This window comes from Taurulus bubalis (genome assembly GCF_910589615.1).
Source record: "Taurulus bubalis genome assembly, chromosome: 4".
Lineage (NCBI taxonomy): Eukaryota > Metazoa > Chordata > Actinopteri > Perciformes > Cottidae > Taurulus > Taurulus bubalis.
The window spans coordinates 29,382,218-29,397,115 of record NC_136592.1 but is presented as its reverse complement, the minus strand read 5'-3'; the positions used below and the strand labels follow the sequence as shown (position 1 = coordinate 29,397,115).

Sequence of the window (14,898 nt, the reverse complement as noted above, 5' to 3'; positions counted from 1 at the left end):
ACTTGTAGCTGGTCTGTCTGATTACTAACTTGACACCAGTCCGATATAGCGACCAGAGGCGTGTAGTCCAAGACGCACTTAGAGACGCAGAGGCCAGCGACATCAGATTTACTCTGGAACAAAATATATCAACCCTTGTTTTTTTTCTTCCTGGACTGGCACAAATATATAATTGTTTAAATACATATTTGTTTTGTCTATGAAGAATGGGCTGCGCATTATCAGGTCTGGCAGCGAAAGCAGAGTTTGGTGAGAGGACAGAGGAGGAAGCTGCTGCTGAAGCTGCTGCTGAAGCTGCTGCTGCTGCGTGTCCCAGCGAGGATCAGATTCAGATGATCAAGGATTCATGGAAAGTTATCCGGGACGATATTGCTAAAGTTGGGATTATTATGTTCGTCAGGTAAAACGCTTAAGCCTCTTCTGTACTTTTGCACTGATGTTTGCATGTGAATAAGTAAAAATTAAAGAGATAATTAGTCTATTTGGCTGATTAGAAGGGTAGGCTATAGATAATGTAAAGCCAAAGGATCAGGAATATTATAGTGTTGCCATCAAGTCAAACTATAGCTTTTATAAACGCTGATTCTCTTTTTGATCATTTGAATTTTATAAATATAGCCTAATTATTGGGGATTTTGCATTCAAAAGACATGCAACAGGTCCAGCAACAAATGGCATTTTCCATATCATGTGTGTCTAAAAGGCTCTTACTCCTGGTCATCATAACGCAAAGCAGAGGAGCAACTTATCAGTTTAACCTTTTCAGACCGCTTTGTGTGCTCTGTGAGTGAAAGGTACTCAGAAGGTGTCCTGTCCCACTTTGATGATGACATGATGCTTGACCTTTTCAGGATGGAAAGTGAACATCAAGCTCCCCTCCACCTCCATCACATCCCTCTGTTTTTCTGACCCACAGCTGTTCATTTAGAGCTCAGAGCAGAATACCCCTCCTCCCCTCTTATCACTTCAAATCACATCTTAACAACATTACACAATGATACACAGTCACAGGCCTGCCATAGTGCTATACAATTAAAGCAGGGGTGCCCACACTTTTTTGGCTCACGAGCTACTTTTAAAATGACCAAGTCAAAAAGATCTACCTACATTAATAATGCATATATATATATATATATATATATATATATATAAAGCATTATTAATGTATAAATATACAGAGTATACTTTATATTTACAATATTGGCGTACCTTGCATAACTGCATGAACCCTTATGACACAATACAATTCTGTACATTTTTGGTCATTACATTTTGCTCTGATGACTTCACTGCATGGAACCAGCAGGGTTGCATAGTCCGGACAGTAGCTGCTGGTAGTCAGCGTCAGGCAGACCAAATGGTCATCAGTCATGGTGGAACGGTGTTTGGACTTAATCTTTTTCATGTGGGAAAAGGCTGACTCTAGGGCTGCAACTAACGATTATTTTCATTCGATTTAATTTTTTTTGATTATTATTATTTTTTAAATGGCATGCGATCTACCCGCACTACCTCCGCGATCGACTGGTAGATCGCGATCGACGTATTGGGCACCCCTGAATTAAAGGCTTGAGCCATCAGGAAAATGCATTTAATCAATTATGACGACCTGCGTCCGGAGAAACTTCTCTGACCTATGACAGGCAAGTAAAATAAATGAAAGTGTATGGTGATAAAGAGCGACAGCCTTTACAATAAAGAGACTACGGGGCGCATGGCCAGAAGCCCAATTCATGCCCTGTGTCCCCTGGGTGACCTTAACAGTTGATGAGACTGACCTTAGGGTGTTAGCCTGGAAATGCATGAGCCACTTGTGGGTCAGGGCCAGCCGAGGGCGACTGAACAGTAACTGTTACAGCAAAACAGCAAATAACAGAATCACCCATTTTTCATTGTGTTCTTGCTCTTAATTTAACAAACTTTTTTCTTTGGCAAGGGGATGCTACCACAATTTAAACTAAATAAGATACTCTTAAAACGTAGATGGGACCTATTCATCAGTGGCAAAATAGTTGTAACAACCTCTGAACAGCAGCAATTAAAATTCCACTATGCTATGTAGTGCTGCATTGTCTGTGGATGAACGTACACTTGCATGTGCGCCACAAGAGAGCATACAATGCTGTGTAAGCAGTGGAAATAAACTTGTGAGCAGGAGGTATGCATTGTGAGAAAGCACATTTTCAAGCCACTGGAGTGCAACCATTGTAGTATTACACAATTAGTTTATGGCATTCAATCAAGCCTGCATTCTTAATACTTTCAAATGAATAGAGCCGGAATATTTCTAATTTAATGCAACTACAAGCACAGGCTTTACATTGTGTAATTGTCTACACTACCAGTTGTAACATAGTTAGATTATACTTTGAAAGTATTAAGCCAAACTATGGAGTTGCACACATATAAAATGATGTACTAGTAGACATATGTAAACACACATTTCTTAGTCAGGTCATTCAAACACACCCAGGGGCCTGTATAGTCGACACTCACCGACATTTTGTTTTGTCAATATTTTATCCTTCTATGGTGTTATCTGCTCATCAAAAGGTGCAGAGCTCATATTTTGCACCATCAATTTTCTCCCACCTCTCCCAACTCTATTCATCAGTCTACTAATGCATTTATTCATGAGGACTCTGTTCTGTATTTTAGGTTTAGAAATGTGTTGAGACCATGAAAAAAATGGAAAATAGAATAAGCTTCGGTTTGACCTGCCACACCCACAAGTGCTCATGTTTTCTGCCATAATGGTATTTTTTTCCCTTTCCTTCCCATTCACATCCAGCTGTGTATTCCAGCTGTGTGTTCTGGTGCATGACTATTCACAGGTACCTCAGCTGGAGATGGAGGGCTCTCTGATTGGATAGCAGGAAGCATAAACTCTCTGGTCAAGGGAATTGACAGATGTTTCAAAAGAAAAGAAAAACTCTTTCAAAATCAGTGGCTCCTGGGTAATGAGATTGAATGAGATGAGAAATGAGAGTATTGGCCTGGCTAACAAACTCACTGATCCACAGTGGCCTGTTATTGATTGCAGATGTTGGGTGTAAAAAAAAAAATGAGCGGAGGGCAGTGATGACGAGAAGAAACACAATAAGATCAGAAAGTCACAATCGGATCTAGATTCAAAGTGAGAGAAGGAGGAGGAGTCAGAAACCTCCAAAGGAAAGTTGATGAGCTGAAAATTGCAAATTCATCCTCAGCTTTGTGAATAGACGGTTACAGTTGTGTGACTCTTGGCATTATGTCATGTTAGTTAGGACACTCAGGGGGAGGTTTGCTTATGTCTGGGAATTAACTTTAAAAACCTAGGGGGGGGCAGACTGAGCGATTGTTGTATAAAACTGTAAATCATAGCTTGTTTTATGAAAAAAAGCCCCAAACTGCTGTATTTGGATGTATTGAGCACCATAAGTAATATACAAGTGAAATATATGGTTTGGTACAATTCCAATGCCACAAATGTGCGCAAATGTGCCCCAATGCAAATTGTGCCCCTTGCCTGAATTCTTTGTGTACTAAACCCTCTCTAACTTTGTTCTGCTTCACTTTATCAAAGTCAACCTTTGCAGAGAGAATGTTCACATATTGTGCTATGATTTGGGTTAGAGAATGTTCACATATTGTGCTATGATTTGGGTTAGATCCTGAAAGTGCTTTTTTTCTAGGCGGACCTGAAACCTTTTCATTTTTTCTGTGTGTCATCTTCATTTACTCTCAACCAGTAACATATAAACATATATTTACACATCTGAACAAAATCTCACATGTGTACCTTTTATTATAACACCCACATTATTCAAATAGCCCTAATGGATTCAGAGATGCACCCTTTTTAGTTTGGGTAAGCAATTTTCGAGGAAAGGGCCTAAACATAGGTTGGTTTTCTATTGGTTAATATGACAGAGATGTGCACTGCTGTTGTCTTGGTTACAGGTTGTTTGAGACCCATCCAGAATGCAAGGATGTCTTCTTCCTGTTCCGAGACGTGGAGGACCTGGAGAGGTTGCGGACCAGCCGGGAGCTCAGGGCACACGGCCTGCGGTCAGTCTGCACAGAACTGAACACAGCAGCATATCAGCATATTTTCAGCCACAGATGAAAGCACATTTGGTGCTCTTGTGCCGTGATTGCCAACCTTGTTACATTTCACCAATTTGTAAACCTAGTACGTGTATACTCTTACCAAAACAATTTCCGCTTTTTCAAATCATCAGAGCCACACACTTAGGAGAAGTGCCCACTGGGGTACAATTACCCTGGTTGGGAATTTGCAGCAGCAGGACGGTGTACGTGCGACTGACCCAAAATAAAACTACAATGACCATGTTCATAATCAGGAATATGCCACCTATTGCAACATTGTGGCTCATCCTTTTTTTTTATTAGCTGCACAGCACTGAGAAATATCCGGTTTGGCAATACTCAATACTGGAATGAATGCATAGTGGTTTTGGTCTTTTCATGGGAAAAATTCAGAATATCACCGGACTCGTCTTTTTTAACAATACATGATACAACCATGTTGCACACAGTGCAGTGCAAGACACAAATCACAAGATACGTGACAGGGCAAAATGCCCGGTAGACGTATCAATATAATGTTGCTACCACTCTGCTGCAGACAGAGCGTGTAGTATCTATTACAGCCACTTGTCTGTTGGTTCCAAGGAGCATCAGGCCTCTGAGTGTTGCTCTATGTGCACAAGGCCAAAGCAGCCAATTATTGCCTGAGGACCTGAAAGTACAGAAGCAAGCATAGCAGCAGCGGCACACAGACAAAATGTGTTAGGCATCCCAGCATGAACCGGCTGCTCTCAAATTCAGTGATAAGGCCAAAAGGCCCTTGATCCGCACTCGGGGACATAAATGTCCATAGTGGTAGCGAGACCGAGGGAAGAGAGAGACACCAACTCCAACCTACTGTTCTGTATTCATCTTCAAAACTGTCACGCACACACTCTGCGGTGATGGCAGACACACTTACAAAAGCAACAAAGGAAATTGATCCTGTGGTGTTTTGTCTGGGGGATAAAGTATCGTGCAATTTGGCATCATCAAGTGTGAGCTTGATTTAAATGATATGCAATCAGTTGTGTTTATCTTTCTTGGCATATGAGTTTATGAAACTGAAAATGTCATCATGCAGTCTTTCAACACTTATGGTGTTGTATCAGCCGATAGTCGTCCACTGCTAATTCACCATTAACCGGTGCATCAGTCAGGCTGGGTGTCATTTTTCTTTCTCCATCTCTTTCAGGGTTATGTCGTTTATTGAGAAAAGTGTGGCTAGACTGGACCAGCTGGAGAGACTGGAAGCTCTGGCTCTGGAGCTGGGGAAAAGCCATTACCATTACAGCGCCCCACCTCAGTACTACAGTGTAAGAAACGTGTTCCCAACGGTGCTAAGAAGTGTGTTTGTGTGATGCTGCTTTGATTATAGGGGACTACACATATTCTAATTTTAGCTACTACAGTAGCTTTTTTATCAGACTCCCCATTATGCTGAGACTAAATCTAAACTGAAGCAGCTGAGTGAATTGACCCAAAACAGCTAAATGGAGACACACTTACTCTTGAAAATAGCAATAATAACAATGGAGTGACACACCAACTGGATATCACCCTCGTTACCACGGCGTAACATAAGCATATCAGTGAAGTATCTCCCATCATCTTCTTTACAGTACGTGGGAGCAGAATTCATCTGTGCCGTGCAGCCCATCCTGAAGGAGAGGTGGACAGCTGAGCTTGAGGAGGCATGGAAGGTAAGAGCGACCTGTGTGTGTCTCTTTATGAGTGTTGAATGAGAGAGACCCTCACAGCGACCCATTCTGGGTAAGCGCTGTGTGAAATGGGCTTGATGTGTGCAACCAGTGAGCCATGTAACATGTCAGAAAGGAACCAGTGCAACACAAGCTTGACTGGTGAGGAATTTACTGAACCAAACATGAGCACATGGTGAAACTGTAACAGGGCTCTGTCACATCATGTTATGTCACTTCAAGATCACTTGTGTTATTAATACAGAGACGCTCAAAAAGCGTTATTGCTACTCAGTGTTTGTGCACAATAGAGACATCTCTCTCTCTCTTAGTTTTAGTGTAGAGCTTTCTGGTAATGGGCCAATTTTCTGTTAAAAATAGTGTGTTTTTAGTTTCATGTTATATCTTTATATTTATAATTACATTTACATTTAATTCCAGTATACAATTCTGCACATCTTTCTGCTTCAAATAATGGCCTCTATAGCCCTCTAGTGGTTTAATTTAGTCAGTTTTGATTTTATTTGGCTCATCCTACTTGGGATTACAAGACACTATTACTCATCAAACATAAAGAATTATAGCACATATACAATATGATATGTACATCAGGTTATTCAAATAACATATTGATGTAAAATGATATAGTAAATTATACACTGATAACCGCTAGAAGCCTTAAATGTAATCCAATAAAAATATTTCCCTTCCTCTCCCCGTTTCTTTAAGTGGTAATTCAAATGTTTCATATGTGAACACAATGGCTTTTATCAAGAACAAAATAATATTATTATTGATATACACATATCCTTCTGCAAATCCTCTCTATTTGATATCCTTCAACCTTGGTGCATATTTGTGTAAACAATATTTAATAGCACTGCATTGCACTAATTCACACAAACTATTCACTACCAACTAGTATTTCTAAGGCCCCGGTTGGATAATCTAGCACAGGACACATACATACGATGGTGACAATGCAGCAATGCGGTCAGCATACAGAAGCATACTTCCCCTCCACACAATGTAATACCTTGTTGAAAGAACGGATGTCCTTCACCCATGGAGACCCTGACCCAGTTCAATATGTATCTTTTGTGATCCAGACCCTGTTCCAGTTTGTCACCAGCCTAATGAAGCAGGGATACCAGGAGGAGAGCGACACACAGCGCCGCCTCGCACTCTCCCCAAAGGAAAGGCCGGACAAGAGGAACACAGCGCTATGAGGCGCTTCTTCTTTCAATCACAAGTCGGACTGTTTTTACCAGTACAGCACAGAAATGTGTTAATGTATATAGTTTATTTACAGTCTCCTTTTCTACAACACTCATGTTTAACGCAGTCATTGTTTGCCACCAAATCAAACTGGAAGAAATAAACTTGCAGTGACTTTCAACAGAGCACTTTATTTCTCAATTTAACTTCTGCTGCAGTCCTCTTCCATGAGATTAGGAGCGTGATAGAAATGGCTGACAATATATACCAGCTAGTTAAACCTGCCTTGCCATTGTGACTAACAGAAATTACATACAAAATGTGGTCTCTGTATTCATAACATAAACATGCCTTTCAATAAAATCAACTTTTAACATTTCATGTCATGATTCAGAAATCAATTTCACATTTAACAACATTAACTGAAACTACACCTTTTGTTCAGGTTCAACAATTTAAGATGGCCGGCTATATGCTTGGTATGAAACAAAAATATTCATATTCATTGTGCTTCAGGGGGTAAAACATAATCATTGGATAAAGTAACTTTCCATCTTTAATATCAAGTTGAATAAAGTAAAACTGTTTTTAAAAAAATACATGAAATCGGCTCTGATTTAGCTCCGTGTTTGAGGCAAGTCTGCAGTAAATGCATTGCTTATTCAATTAATAAACAAAACAAAAATAAAAAGATACAATCTTCAATTAATTCTTCTTGAGACTAGGTCAAATTGAAACATGGCAGCACAGCTCACAGGTCAGCTGTAAATATAACATAAATATGGACTTTTAACAATTAAATACTATGAAAGGCAGGTAATCATTGGGCTCCGTGGATTTGGCTCCAGAGGTGACACAGCTGTTGATGACCTGGTTCCAAAGCAGAAATGGTGGAGATTCAGTAAAGTTGATTTGATTAGTCCTGTACGAGAAATCCTCAGGTTTTCTGTTCCAGAATTCCAATGGCACCGAACTGCCAGGGATGAGACATTACCATACAAACAATGGCACAATATCAAAGCCGTCACCGGGTGGATGAACAGCGATTCTGAGGCCTCGGGTGAATGGGTCGAAAGCGGGGTGCGGCGACAGACCATGTGGAGGCCTCTGTCGTTCCCTAGGATCGTACAGGCCAGTTTAGGTACCCATGGTTATGTTACAGAGTCTGGTTCTCATTGGGTGGCTTTGGTTTTCTTGCTTTTGCTTTTCTTATCTTTCTTCTTAAGTCCATCCATGTGCGCTCTAAGGAGATTGGAGTAGGCCTGCAAAGAGACGTTTAAGTTCATGATTCAGTTCTAGATAAGATAACTTTAATAACATCAAGGAGACCAAATCAAGACAATCTGCATACAGTGTCCAAGGGAAATAGCTTTGAAATACCACTGAAATAAAAAATAAAAATAAAAATAAAAACTAGCTCAACATACCATTTGAAACTTGATTACTTCTTTGGTGCTGACCTGAAATAGCAAGAAATTAAGTCAGATATTTTGCCGTTTTTCACAAGCTGTTAATACTGAAATCTATTTGATCAAACTAACACATCGGTAACCCAGTAAGCTCACCACTGTGCTAATTTTCTTCTTGCCCTCAGAAGCTCTGATGAGACATTTGTTGTCTGCCGGTTCAAATGACTCTGTGTGGCCCTTTCGGGGTGCTGGCTTGGTCCTCCCGTCATCTGGAAAAGAGAAATACATCCCATTCTAGTGGCTTACATGATGAAAGGGGAAACGTGTAGCATTATTTACAGGTTAAACGTGAATGAAACTCAAGAGGTGCTTACACTTCTTTAACGTGATGACCACACTGCCAGATGTTCTGCACTTCTGGAACAGCCGTGTGAGCTCTGTGAGAAACTGGACACGGGAGCAAAAACAAAAAGGTGAATCTGTGCAATGATCAATACTTATTCAACATGTATGAAATGCTTTCCACAGACATTGACTGATTATACACCCAGTTGTATTAGGGACACCTTGCCTAAACTAGTGCAGTCTTAAACAACACCTCTAGAAGAAGAAACAATCTTCATGAAGGCTATAATTAAATATGTATCTATGTATCTTCCGGGGTAATTTCGGAAGGCTGTGGTAGTGTTTCATTTAAAGTATTTCCAATTCTTAGTGGTAAATATTTCAAACATGTCAGCCTTTTCTAGCAGACTGCATTAGTTTGAGCACGCCAAGAGTAACGCCACCTAATAACCGGGCAGGTGAGTGACGTGATAGGTTGTGGAAACGACATGGCAAATAACGTCAACATACAACGTTGCATTTGTGATTAACTTGACTGGAAACGTATTAGCGTAGCTTAGTTGTTTAAGGTTGACGGTACTTTAGTCTGCTTAAGGAAACGCTAACTTAGCGCGATGATGCGTTACTAAATGCTAACTTAGGTCCAGGTTTGGTGTCCATGTACGAAATAATGAGCAGCTCTACATATAGTTACGTTACCAAAGTCTGCGTTAGGGTCTTAAAATGATAGTGTGGAATAACTACATTAGCCAGCTTAAAGCTTAACGCGAAACCAAACGTTAGCTTCAACCAAACGTTAGCACGATGGCTAATGAGTCGGTTTGGCGACTGACGTCAGCTGCCTTTTAACTAGAGAACTGAACTAATGAAGACAGACATTTATAGTTTACGATCAACAGCGTCGACACATCAAATCTTTAACAATGCGCTCTTACCGAATCATTCTCAAGCAGCACCATGATATTAACTCCAGCTTCAGCGTTGGCTTACTGGTTGCTAGCTAACCACAGTGGAGGCTGTAAAGCACACGTACTACGTCTCACAGACGGAGCCCCGCCCAGCGCCACACTGCGGAAACACGGGCTCACCGACAGCGCCCCGCATGGCCGGGAGGGGGATTACATGCCAAGATCACTCAATCACAGAGCATCGTTGAAGGAAACATTTTTACATAGATATTTTCCAATAATTTGTTGGTTGATTAAACATGAAATATAGAAATAAAACTGTATATCCACTGGAAGCATTGAGTCTTGAAAGTTAGCTATTTTCACGGCATGACTATTTGATTCAAATGAAAGCAGCTATACCTGTTTCTGAAGAATCCGAGGACGGAATTGAAATGTGGTAGTATTGTTGTCTTAAAATAGTCATAAAATATCAAAGCATAGTTTGCCATAAAATAATATTATGTCATCAAAATGTCTAAGTATAGTATGTCAAAAAAGTTATAGTATGGTGTTTAAAAACAAGAAGTAATAGTATAGTATGTCTAAAAATGTCATTACAAAATCATGGTATATGTTGGAAAAAGTTAAAACTCCACAGTCGTAGTACAGTATGTCGAAAAAGTCATAGTATACTATGTTGAACGAAAATCATGGTGTAGTAGTAAAAGTCCTAAGAAAAATGCTGAAAATGTCGAAAAATGTAGTATGTCACAAAAGGTCATTGTGTTATATGTTTGAAAATGTCATAAAAAAGTCATATATTGTAAATACCTCTTGTGGAAACAGATTTGAACCTTCCTGAAATAGAGCTGTGGTTCCCTCCTTTCTGCTCAGATTGTCAAGTAACACTTTAATCAGCACCTTATCTAGGCGAGCTATTCCTTAAGGTTCTTTAGATTGGTGTCCGAGATAGGACAGCCATGATTTTATCCTTTCACTTCAGACTTTTGGGCATCTGACTACCTTGCTTTTGTTAGAGACCCAGACATTGGAACGCTCAAGCTATTGAGAACAAACTGTTCGCATTTTATTCAATTTTTTGTTTTAAAAAAGCACTTTGTAACAGTGCTAAAACAATCTAATCTAATCTGTATTATTACATGAAATGGACATAAAGTAATATATAATAACAAAAATCTTTCTCTAAATGTCGCACTTGAAGCAGTTCAGCATACTTACTGAAGGTGATGTCCTTGCATCCACATGGTTGATAATGCTCAAAACTTTGACATAAGAAGACGCTTTAGAATTAAGTTTACTATACCATTGTGCCAAAAGTTGCATATTTTAAAAGTTCTTAACACTATTCTATTAACCTGATTTTCTCTCCAAACAAATAATTCCTAAAATCGTGGAAGCAAAAATAAATTCAATCAGTGTTTTATAACATATTAAATCAAAACTGCATCACAACAGGATTGTTATAGCATGAAATGAAAAGAAACATGGAAAGAAGTTTCAGTTTTTATTTAATTCGAGTTCAGTTGAAAAATATATGTTCATATACACAGATCAGATATTTTTGCTTTAAAAAGTTAAACAAATAATTGTAAAAGTAAACAATAAGTCACAGAGAGCATTGCTGAAAGAAACAACAAATCCAAGAGCTTATTCACTAATTTGATTGAGTTCACTTTTGAATTAGGATATTTTATATGACAAACTATTTTAACTATCAGCTAGGCCTAAAACAATTCTTAAAGTTGAAGACAATATTTATAATATCAGTTATGAATCTTGTATGAATTGCTTTCCCAAAAAAATTCTGCATAAGGACAATTTATTCATCAAAAACATTTAAAGTATATATATTTAATAATTACGCAGTAAATTCATTAACCATACATTCAACAATCAGCTAAACACTAAAAACCAACCACATAAATGATAACTCAATAAACCTTATTTCTAGGTACAGTTGCAGTACATGTTACATTTCATCTGGTGTACTTTAAATCATTGATATCAAAGCTTCATTAATACAACTTTAACCTCACTTTCAGCGCACACTCACTTTAAAGAATACGATTTATATTACTTACACTTACACTTTTATAAAGAGGTTTCTGTCATCTTGATAATGCACAATCTGGGTGGTGCCCCAGGTCAGCAAGGTCCACAGCAAACTCAGAGGACCAGTCTCTGTCAAAGACGGCCCTCAGCTGACCCTGCAGGGCCTTGGTTTTCCATACAGGATGAGGAGCATGCTGGGAAACCACCAGACCCACTCCAGCTGTTGTCAGAAAGTAGTCCCCTGACCAATTGGAGGTACCTAAGGGACAGCACAACATTATCTGGTCAATTATTAACCAACACATGCATGTTTGATCTCAACAGTAAATGTGTGTGAATAATAATCCTGAAGACAATCCATCACTCACCAATGTAGGCTGCTTTATCAGTCACCATGTATTTATTGTGGTTGACTCTGGTATATGGAATATCAGACTGGTTCCCCACAGGCACAATGTACAGTTTCTGAAAAGCAAACGATGTCCAAACAAAAACAGAAAATTCAGAGGCAAAGATCGGTAGAGTTTTTCCCCAGCAGATCCATGTATTTAATGTTGTGTCTCACTATTTGGATGTCAACATCCTGGTGAGGGTTGTCAATTGAGGCCAGAGACTTAAGGAAGGGCAGCATGGCTGGATCAGAGTCCCGTCCACAGCTGATCAGCATCCGCATCTTCACCTTTCTCTCGAATGCAGCAGTCCTGATGGCTTCATCAATGAAAGGCCAGTATCTGTTCAAGTAAAAGTAAAGTGAGGAAATAAGTCGAAAGAGGAAAATAGGTTAATGGGAAGCAAATGGTTTCTTTTGAGGGCCACCTCCGAGGCTTTTCAAAGCGCGTGGTGGGGAAGTACTCCATGACGGCTACATCGACATAGTGTTGGGCCTCTGAGATGATGGAGACAATAGCCTCCAGGTCCTGAGTCCTCGATAGAGGGCAGAATGATGGTGGAGAACCCTGGGGTTAAACGCAAACATTCAATAATAACACCAACAAAAACATTCAATACACACAAGCTGACTTCCATGGTAACAGTTTGAGGTTTAGAGGTGGCTGAAACTGTAATACGCACGCTGTACGTCCACTTCTGTTTAGAGACATAGATACTAATAGAGACAGCCCTTTATTCATCAGAATAACTGGCCTGTAAAAAGGAAATGAAACCTAAGAAACTCACTGTGAGGTACAGCCTGCTGGAGACATTATCAGTTTTCACCAGCAGGGGGTGTTGTTTGTTGATGGCAGTGTCATACTTTGAAGGCCAGGGATGTGGGAGGGAGCTGTGGGATTGTCCCATTTCCCAGTAGGACTGGAAAATCTTATGGAGGTCCTTTGCTAGACTGGAGCAGTTGTAGACAACAACTCCCAGTTCCTTCACCTAAAAGTGAATTATGAAACAATTTGGATGTGCTTTAGGGAGTAAAAAACACACACCTGTAAGCCTCTGTAATGATAGATTGTAGGTGTTACCTGTGTGAGAGCTCTCCAGTCCATGTTGGCGCTTCCAATAAACACATGTTTTCTGTCAACTATCCAGAACTTGCTGTGGAGGACGCCCCTTGTCAAGCGTCCAAAGTCCACCTTCCTCACCTGAACTCCTACAGACAGCCAGAGAGGGAACTGCAGTGAATTAAGGGAAGTTGTCGCAAGTAATGCATCACACATCAAAACATGCTGCAGAGAACAAGAACAGGGGAGTCACTTCCAAACCTTTCCGTTTTAAGATCTCCAGATCTGTGGAGTTGGTTGGAACGGTGGGAACACTGGTCACCACTCGGACAGACACATTCCTGGAGGGCAGTTCTTCAAGTTCTTTCAGGATTTCCCTTCCCTGCAGAGGACAGACTCACAGTAGGATAGGACTCTTCCAATAACAACAACATATTAAACACATAATTGATGTCTGTGTGTTTTCATGTCGCTTTCTATTTTAGTTATTAACTCACAGGCATGTCAGAGGGAGACTTAACGCCAATGTCCTCCCCAGTTAAAGACCAGTAGAAAGAGGCCACTTCCACGCTGTCCTTTGCCATGGACATGAGATCTTTCCAGACATTTTCCAGAGGGATCCCAAAAGTTACATTGGCTTTGTATTTCACTTGTTGAGGGATGCTCTCCACCAGCGCCATGCTGAGAGAGAAAGACATCTGCTGAGGGAACTCTTTAGAAACTGAACAGGTGAATGTTATAATTCAGAGAAACTATTTATGAATCAAGTTAATGGGTGAAGATTATTACATTATTTTACTGTTGTATGATAGAGATCTATGTTGCATCATTACATAGGTTTAAAAAAATAATCATTACTATTAATAAAGTTATTGTTCAGTTAAGTCCTGGTGATAATGCTATAAAATTATGTTAAACTTTAACAGGTATCAAATAAACTTTGATCCACAGTTTAACATTATGTTAAACAGAAGCAAATTATGGCTGAATAATAAGTACATGTTCTCCTATTTAACATAATATAAAACACATCTTCAGAGGGATTATTAGTAGATGCTTTTGACTGAGGATGTGCACCTGTGTGAACTATGATATGATGACTTGAGTCTTGGTTTTTGTTTTTGACTTATGCCGTGATCTAAAAAGGTTCTGTCACTGTTTTATGTTATGTTTATGTTATGTTTTATGTCTGAAGCTTTGTTTTAACGTGCTACTGCTGTCTTGGCCAGGACACTCTTGTAAAGGAGATGTTTAATCTCAATGAGGCTTTTCCTGGTTAAATAAATACAATAAAAAAAATAAAATTACCTGCACTGGTCCGTGGAGGAATTGCTCCCACCAGCTTCCTGAGGAAGCGTCTCGTGCTCTTTGGGGGCCGGTGGTCTTTTCAGCACCGCGAAGGCAAGCAGGACCCCGAGGACCGTCAGGCAAACCAAAACCACAGCCAGTTTAACCCAGCCAGTCCACCTCTAACAACATGAAGTTGGACAGAAAAACAAGTTCAGGGAGGCAAACCAGAGGGAATAACTTGTGAAATATTTGATGGAGTCTTACCCCTTTGCCTGAATCATAACCGTCATGAAGCCTGCTGTACGTAGAGGGCATTTTTCCTTTCAAATGGTCCTCGCCGATTAATCTTTAAAAGCAGGAAATTCTTATCTCAAACATAAAACAATTTTGACCACACAATGGAAAAACTAAAAATGTTGCAGTTTAAATGCCCTAAATCTCAACTGTTTCCTAA

At 39.8% G+C, this 14,898-nt stretch overlaps 3 protein-coding genes across 3 annotated transcripts; 1 reads left to right on the top strand and 2 right to left on the bottom strand.

Annotated features, from left to right (window-relative positions):
• Positions 1–206: 206 nt before the first annotated feature.
• On the top strand, positions 207–7,000 carry xgb (x globin; the record flags this gene model as incomplete). The annotated part of the gene is made up of 5 exons (XM_079216968.1): positions 207–400; positions 3,943–4,050; positions 5,267–5,387; positions 5,694–5,774; positions 6,881–7,000. 5 exons carry the CDS (start codon positions 207–209, stop codon positions 6,998–7,000), a joined length of 624 nt encoding a protein of 207 aa, XP_079073094.1.
• Positions 7,001–7,063: 63 nt separating this feature from the next.
• On the bottom strand, positions 7,064–9,746 carry srp14 (signal recognition particle 14). Its single transcript, XM_079216970.1, has 5 exons — positions 9,679–9,746; positions 8,773–8,845; positions 8,555–8,667; positions 8,417–8,449; positions 7,064–8,251 (listed from the first exon to the last, which is right to left on the bottom strand). Exons 1-5 carry the CDS (start codon positions 9,700–9,702, stop codon positions 8,162–8,164), a joined length of 333 nt encoding a protein of 110 aa, XP_079073096.1. The 5' UTR covers positions 9,703–9,746; the 3' UTR covers positions 7,064–8,161.
• Positions 9,747–11,144: 1,398 nt separating this feature from the next.
• On the bottom strand, positions 11,145–14,759 carry pld4 (phospholipase D family member 4; the record flags this gene model as incomplete). The annotated part of the gene is made up of 10 exons (XM_079216966.1): positions 11,145–11,965; positions 12,075–12,171; positions 12,272–12,437; positions 12,523–12,662; positions 12,883–13,083; positions 13,176–13,295; positions 13,408–13,536; positions 13,652–13,835; positions 14,463–14,623; positions 14,709–14,759. The coding sequence occupies 10 exons, from the start codon at positions 14,757–14,759 to the stop codon at positions 11,763–11,765; spliced, it is 1,452 nt and encodes a 483-aa protein (XP_079073092.1). The 3' UTR covers positions 11,145–11,762.
• Between the last annotated feature and the right edge of the window lie 139 nt (positions 14,760–14,898).